This window comes from Ochotona curzoniae, unplaced genomic scaffold (assembly GCF_017591425.1).
Source record: "Ochotona curzoniae isolate NIBS_2020 unplaced genomic scaffold, NIBS_Ocur_1.0 contig_899, whole genome shotgun sequence".
NCBI lineage: Eukaryota > Metazoa > Chordata > Mammalia > Lagomorpha > Ochotonidae > Ochotona > Ochotona curzoniae.
In genome coordinates, this window is record NW_024466605.1 from 2500298 (window position 1) to 2508298 (window position 8001).

The 8001-nt window shown below is 44.8% G+C and overlaps 1 protein-coding gene across 1 annotated transcript; it reads right to left on the bottom strand.

Moving 5' to 3' along the window:
* Positions 1-657: 657 nt before the first annotated feature.
* Positions 658-7185, bottom strand: THAP1 (THAP domain containing 1). Its single transcript, XM_040994184.1, has 3 exons — positions 6871-7185; positions 4621-4816; positions 658-2890 (listed from the first exon to the last, which is right to left on the bottom strand). The coding sequence occupies exons 1-3, from the start codon at positions 6939-6941 to the stop codon at positions 2516-2518; spliced, it is 642 nt and encodes a 213-aa protein (XP_040850118.1). The 5' UTR covers positions 6942-7185; the 3' UTR covers positions 658-2515.
* Positions 7186-8001: the final 816 nt, after the last annotated feature.

Sequence of the window (8001 nt, forward strand, 5' to 3'; positions counted from 1 at the left end):
GGAGACCTGGAAGAAGCTCCTGGCTTCAGATGGGCTCAGCTCTCAGCCATTGCGACTACTTGGGGAGCAAACTAGCGGATGGGAGATCTTTCTTTCTGTATCTTTTACTCCTTAAATCTTTCCCTGACTACTTTCCCAGACTACAAGCAGGGAGCTGGATAGGAAGTGGAACAGCTGGGATTAGAACCGGCACCCATATGGGATCCCAGCGCGTGCAAGGTAAAGACTTTAGCCTCTAAGCTACTGTGCTGGGCCTTGAATTTTCTATCAGTGACAGTTTTAAAAAAGTAAACAAATGTTTAAAATAAAAGTTACTGGTGGTATTTTACAGTTCACCTCATTGAAAAGTTAAATCATGAAGTTTATTCATATCCTTTAACATTTTTAAAATTAAAAATTGCTAACTTTAACAACACATAAAATACTATCGATTTAGAAAAGGATGGGAATTCTCTAAAAATATTTGTCACTCAAAAGAAAAAAAAAATCTAAGAAGGAAAAAGCCATATCCAAGAAGAGAAAAGTCATCAAGGCCTTGAATTATAAGAGAGCATGACTTGAAGCAAACTCCAAGTAGTTAATGATTGCTTTTTTGTAAATCACTGCACTTGTTCTCCAGCTCTCTTCCTGCATGTCAATGACTGCATTTCAACATAGAAGACTACAGAAGATCATTTATTCCACATTGAAAAAAACTTTGTCCCTGCTTGTTTCAAACTGAATTTCACTATGGTTGAACAGAATCTATTTTTGCCTCAACGTTCTACTTTTCTTGGCAGTGTTACAAACAACAAAACGCATAAAATAAATTTTTAAAACTTAACAAATGTTAACATCTCAAATCACAAATAAGCAAATGCACTTCAAAATTTCTGTTAAATTTAAGTGAAACCAACCAGTGGGCATGCTCCTTGCTCAGTTCTCTCCATGTGGGGATATGTCTGTTGTGAAAACAAAGTAGTTTCTAATTAGGATTAACACTTATAACCCACTCTGCATTCTCAGTTCTGGGGATAGAAACAAACACACACACACCCCACAATCTTTCAAGTAGAAAGAATGCAGGTTGAAGACATATCCTTGGCAGAATATTTACCTATATATCTTCCATGAATTGCTACAGAGATGAACAGTCACAAATTTCAGGAAGAACCAGTGAACATGCATTCATCTGAGTTAGTTCTAAATAATACTACCAGACTAGGTGACTCTGTATGATATTCTAATCATTATTTTCTATTTTGAGACACTGGTTCATAAAGTATCAGGAATCAAGTACTATCCACAGCAGCATGGCAATGAATGACAATGAAAACGAGATCTAAAAAGCCACAGCGCACCCCACACATTTTAATGCTGTCTTGGAAGGCCTGTTGCTATGCATCAATCTCAGTGCATTTATTAAAGTGATCACTAGAGCTGGAAGAGTTATCCTATATCTATATAGGCAGTAGCAACATTTGCTTACTCAGAATGTATTTTCATCTCAAATATATGTAAAATTTCTCACAAAGTCAAAATACAACTCACAGCTTGAACAGAAACCTCAGTGTTTAAGTTTCAACATTCAGCAAATAAACACTATACATTAGGCTGCTTTTGAATATAAATCACTCATTTAAATAAGTGGGATACAATTCTAACTTGTGTTGAGATGATTTTTTATGAAAGTTTTGACTAAAATCAACTAGTTAATTGCAAAATGAATATAGGATAACACAAACCAAACTCTGTTACACAGATTTAGATGGAGATACAACTACAGCTGAGGAATTGGGTGTCCCTTCATTAGAGAAACCAGTATCATGGATTAGACCTAACTTTTACTACCTCACTCATAATAATGCCGTACTTTGCTTATTTAAGAATGTTTCTTTCACTGATGACACGATTCTAGTTTAAGATACTTAACAGTGGAGAAAGGAGAGGGGCCTACTTTTTAAAAAATCTGTTCTTATATAAAAAACGTTGCTCTACTGAGCTCTCAAGACACTCAAATCTTTTCAAGCAGTGACCTGCCAAGTGATTCAGAATAACAGATGAACTTTCTGAGTTCACAAACAAGAACATGTGAGCATACATACATACATATGTATCTTGTGATGTTAGGGCCCATGATCTGATCCATCTTTGATTAAATGCAACTAAAATTTCTCAATAAACAACATCAATTTCAAATTTTAAACTTAAATCTTACTGTACTATTCTCATTGTTTCCTTATTTTTACATTATTTCTATAAATACTCAAAGAACAAAATTCTCCAATTCTGAATCCAACTTGCACTGGCAGTCTGAGGCTAGTTTATAAAGGTATTTTGCTAAAATGTAAAAACCCTGACATTACAAACAAAAATTTTACAATTTTACAGTATATATCTAATTTATTTTTTAAAAAAATATTCTGAATTGCTTTTATACAAATAATCAAGTGTTCCTTTTTAAAACAAAACTCCTTTACAGGTTAAAAGAGGATATGTGGTATTGCCCCATCAAAAACTTAACACACACTTCTTTCTATGCTGGTACTTCCACTATCTCAAAGAAGTCATTTGGCAGGATCACGTAACCTCTTTCTGATACGTCATCTTTCTCTTTTTGGAAGTGTACGACCTCCTTTAGTTTCTCGAGCTGCCGTTCCTGTCTTCTGCATCGCTGCTGTGCCGTCTTGAGCTTCTTTCTGAGTTTTTCAACTTGCTGTTCAAGCTGCTGAATCCTCTTCCTCTGGTGCATAGTATCCTCCACAGTGTAGTTGTGGTCACAGAAAACCGAGAGATTGTCGGGGGTCTGCAGAGGAGGCATCAGCAGCCCAATGGCAGCATCCACCTGGGAAATGGGAGGTGTTAAAGGAGGTGGGGGCAGCTGCTCTTGCGACTCCAGATGATCTTCCTTCTAAAACAACAAAGAAGGCATGTCTGAAGTTAGTAACGAGCAGTGTAAAGTAATTATTCTGTGAATTTAAGAAATACATATTTTAAGGGCCCAGCGCGATAGCAGGGGCTAAAGTCTTTGTCTTGCACGTGCCAGGATCCCATATGGGCACTGGTTGTAACCCCGGCATCCCAACTTCCCATTCCAGCTCCCTGCCTGTGGCCTGGGAGAGCAGCAGAGGACAGCCCAAAGCCTTGGGACTCTGCACCCATGTGGGAGACCTGGAAAAAGTTGTTGGCTCCTGGCTTCAGACTGGCTCAGCTCAGGTATTTTGGCCGCTTGGGGAGTGAATCAATGGACAGAAGATCTTCCTTCCTCTCTGTCTCTCCTCCTCTCTTTATTTCTGACTTTGCAGTTAAAATAAATCAATCTTTTTTTAAAAAAGGACATGTTTCGTGATTCTACAGAATAGAAACATTCCAGGACACGGAGTGGTAGCCTAGTGGTTAAAGTCCTCACCTTGCATGTGCATGCACCAGGATCTCATGTCGTTCCCAGTTTAAATCCTGGATGCTCCACTTCCCTTCCCGCTCCCTGCCTGTGTACTGGGAAAGCAGTACAGAATGGTGCAAAACCTTGAGAACCTGCACCCATTTGGGAGACCCAGAAGAAGCTCCTGGCTTCCAGAAGAAGCTTCAGATCAGATCAGCTCCAGTCACTGTTGTTACGTGGGAAGTGAGCCAGCAAATGGAGGTCTTTATGTAAATCTGACTTTCCAATAAAATTAATCTTAAAAAATTCCAAAATGGTAATAGCTTAATTAAACTTTACCACCTGAAGCAGAAATGAGATAAAATGATTACTGAGCTCTAAATACTACTAAACACTCGAAACGAAGATAGAAAAATTTAGAAAACTGTCACTGATAGAAAATTCAAGGCCCAGTGCAGTAGCCTAGAGGCTAAACTCCTCACCTTGCATGCGCTGGGATCCCATATGGGCACTGGTTCTAATTCCAGCTGCCCCACTTCCCATCCAGCTCCCTGCTTGTGGCCTGGGAAAGCAGTCGAGGACACCCCAAAGCCTTGGGGTCCTGCACCTGCATGGGAGACCCAGAGAGCTCCTGACTTCAGACAGGTTCAGCTCCGGCTGCTGCGGCCACTTGGGGAGTTATAATCAATGGATATAAGGTCTTCTTCTCTGTCTCTCCTCCTCCCTGTATATCTGACTTTCCAATAAAAGTAAAATACATCTTTAAAATAGAAAATTCAACATTCATCAACATCCACATAGGGGCATAGAGATATAAGCTAAAAAATTATAGTTTCTTATGTGGAATTATTTTTTAGTAAAGAAATTACAAATTTTTAACAAATTTTAATACACAGCCATTAGGGTTTTGTTTTTGTTTTTGAAGTAAGTGATGGGGTGGGTGTTTGGCCTGTGGTTAAGGTCCCCATGTAGCTTGGCTCCTGAGGACTCTGGGAAGCAGCAGTGATGGTTCAGCTGGCTGAGTTCCTGACATTTACTGGGCTGTCTCACAGCTCCTGGCTTCAGCCTTAGTCCCGCCACAGATGTCAAGCACACATAGCTACACACATGGTCTTTTAGCCTCTCAATTTTTTCTGTAGTTTATCATGTTGAACAGTGGTTATTTATTAGTGATAGGGTCCAAGTACATATATTTTCTCAACTACTATAATGAACACGTTAATATAATATACACAGAAAACCCAGTATTTTAAGATTACCTTGTCATGTGGTTCAGTACAGAGAAATATCGTGGGCACGGCATTCTCCTTGAGGAGCTTGTTGTTGCACTCCCTCTTAAAGCAGTCTGGGGTAAAGTGCTCCGAACAAATACTGCTGTACTTGGTGGGCTTAAAGTTTTTTCTCCTGACAGCCGCTTCCCATTTTTTACAAAGGCTGGGTCGAGTCAGTGGAAACCTGAGAAAAAGACATCGCTCAGTTCTCTGACCTCATTAAAAAACAAAACCTCAAAACCAAAGATACCTTTTATCTCACTTATAATGTTCAACCTTTCGTACTGAGGACATGAAAAGATCCAAATTAAATATATACTATAGAATCAGTTCATATTCATAGCTTTATCCATTCATTTTCTGGTGCTCTCAGAGTTCCTCCGAATGAATCAAACCATAGGCAAGTAATATTATGGGAATCATTTCTCATTTAATCAACCGGGATACATTCATTAGACCTAGGTAAAGGGAAGTAGTTAAAGGCTTAAATTTATCGTTAATCATACTTTTTCAAGGTCAAAGATTTGGAAAACCAGGGGGAAATTATGAAAAAGCCCAAGAAGTTTGTTTCAAACCTATATTCCAGCGTCTTCTCTGTGACATATGACAGCCTGACTCTGCTATTATTATGGACACCTAACCAACCGTTCCTTCACACAGCACTCCATTTCTCACTGCTCAGAAGCTGGCAGAAAAGGTATTCGCGGAAAAACCCGTCAGAAATGGCCCCTTAAGTAGAAACTACTGCGGCCACAGTGTGCAACACTCAGCACCCAGGACCTCCTGACTCGGCTGTGTGAGGCTTTGCTCTTCTAGAGCAGGTTAGCCCTCCTTTGGCTTCCAGCAGCAACTCAAGCAATACCCAGCAGCATCAGTGTCCATGGTGTGTGAATGTCACCCTTCACTAGCAGGTGTCGTAGCTTTACATAGAAGAGGACGGGGAGAAAGGGCAGGGTCTGGGGAACCCAAGACTGAGGCGCTGTCAGCATCTGCTGGCCCACCCTCTGAACATACTCTGCTTTGCAGACAGCGTAGCGGACCAGGAGCTGCAGAACTCATCTCACATTATATAGCAAACGTACTGGAAACACAGCCCTAACTCCTATTTTAAAAAATTACCCGACACACGAAAATTCTATGTATTTCTGAGGTAGCACATGATGTTTCGAGGTAGCATGTGATGTTTCGACACAGCAGTCTGATTAGACATTTCAGAGTAAAGTCAATCTAGCTCCTCTCGCATTTCCCGTTTCAGGAGGTGAAAACCTTCGAAACCCTTTCAGATGGAAGCCTTGCTTCCAGTGCAGGTGCTCCATGCAAATCTGGCTCCCTGTTATGCTGCCTGGCAGAGGGATTGGGTCCCAGGAATCCCTGGCTGCAGCCTTCTGCAGCGTTTGGGATGTGAACCAGCCCACACAAGAGTTCTTCCTCTCTGTTATCTGCCTCTTAAAATCAATCTATAATAAACAGCCCCACCACACACACCAACTTTAATTTGGTAATTATTTTTCTACTGCATCTGATTCTTCAGCTAGTATCCACTCACACACGGGAATTCCTGCAAAGAAAACCCACCGCAAAGGAAAGAAACTTGCAGACAATTTGGTGCTTCTTTCGGCTGTCTGCTCTGGCAGCAGTGTGGCTACCGAGCCTGCCGGATTAAAAACACAGCCCTAGGTGCTGGAAGCCCGGGCCTGCCGCAAGCTTTTTCTGTTAAAACTTTGGGGTCCCCCAAGACTGCGGTCTGAAACCCTGGCCCGCACAATCGCCACCCGTCCACCTTGGAGGCCTTATTTTCTCTCTCAGCCGCGGCTCCGGAACGCGCCAACCCTAAGCCTGAGAGGAGGACGCCCGGCGCGGGAAGAGCAGCAGCGGCGGGGCCCTCACACCCAGCACGGGATACAAGGCGGCCGCAGCCCAGGCCCCGACCCTAAGCCCACCCCGACTCCCGTTCCCCGACTCCGGTGTCCGGGTTGAACCCCGGCCCAAAACCCACCCCCAACTCCCGGCTCGGTGCCCGACCCCAAACCCTTCCCGGCTCTCGACTCCGGTGCCCGGGCTGGACCCGACCCTAAGCCCAGCCCCGGCTCCCGGCCCCCGACTCCGGCCCCGACCCTAAGCCCAGCCCCGGCTCCCGCCCCCGCCCTCCCGTTCGCTCTCGCGCCGCCGCGCGCCGACTCCGCCCCGCACCCCCTCAACCCGGCGGAGACCGGCCCGCGACGCGCGCCAGGGACTTACTTGTGGAAAGACACGGGCTTATCCTTGTCATACCGGTTCTTGCAGCCGTAAGCGGAACAGGACTGCACCATCCTTCCGGTCTCCGGCCTGTCGCTTTGGCCGCCCCTGAAGGCGGGCGAAGCTGTTCGCCGTGTCTCTGCTGTGGGTTTTGAGGCCCTCTTCTTCCGTAGCTTTGGTAAATCGTTTCAGTGAAGGCAGTTCCACTCGAGGGGCTTGTGACTAACGTGTCTGTTCGGTTGTTTGCATTAGCAGAAGGGCCACAGCCATCGCCCCTCTCCCATCTCCAAGATGGCGGAGACAGCTTCAAACTCAATCTCTCGCGAGGAGTTCTTCCCACCGTCTCTGATTAGCCCCCTGAGGTCAGAGGTAACGTTTCCTGGGACGCAGGCCATTGGCTGAGGCCTAGCGTTTCCTGCGTCGTGGGGCGGGGCAATGTTCGGCGTTGCGGAAGTAGGCGGGGCCTCAGCCCAGGGTGTCTGACAGGCCCTTCTGGAAAGGGGGCGAGGGGAGCTGAGGGCGAAGCGCGCTCCTGCGGCATCGTGTGTCGGCTCAGTTCACCTCTAATTTTATTCGGGCAGCTTTGAGTGGGAGGGAAACAGATACAGCTTGTTGAGTCTGGTGACCTAAAGGAGAACGGGTTCAAGCCGAGGGGGTTGTTGTGGCGCCCTGTCATCCCAGTAGCTCCAGGGGGAGCTGAGCGAGGGTTTTGGTGTAACACCTGGCGTCTCCGTGACCGAGCTCTGATGCTTGGCGTTGCCGCGAGCCGTGACGGGAGAGAAGAGGTTTCTTTGAGTCCCTGGCTCAGCCTGGAGTCCTGGAGAGCGAACTGCTAGCTGACTGGCCATGCTTAGACTGGGCCTTTTCTCTGTCCCCTTATCCCCAAGTGCTGAAATCTGTCCTTGGTTATGCAAACCAGAAACTGGAGTGTTAGAACCCATTGATGGCCATGTTAACTTTTAGAGTAAATACCTCTTAAATCCATCCCTTTTCATTTCTTTCATTAAAAAATTTTTATTTGAGGGCGGCCCTTGCCTTGCATGCACCGAGATCCCATAGAAGCAACGGTTAATACCCTGGCTGCCCCATTTCCCTTCCAGGCCCCTTTCTTGTGACCTGGAATAGTGGTAGAGG

Excerpts from the sequence above, each read along its gene's own strand:
- THAP1 (XM_040994184.1), bottom strand. The coding sequence starts at position 6,941 with ATGGTGCAGTCCTGTTCCGCTTACGGCTGCAAGAACCGGTATGACAAG. Across the intron at positions 4,817-6,870 it reads AAGCCCGTGTCTTTCCACAA|GTTTCCACTGACTCGACCCA; the intron begins GTAAGTCCCTGG and ends TCTTTTTCTCAG. Across the intron at positions 2,891-4,620 it reads GTACTGAACCACATGACAAG|AAGGAAGATCATCTGGAGTC; the intron begins GTAATCTTAAAA and ends TTGTTGTTTTAG.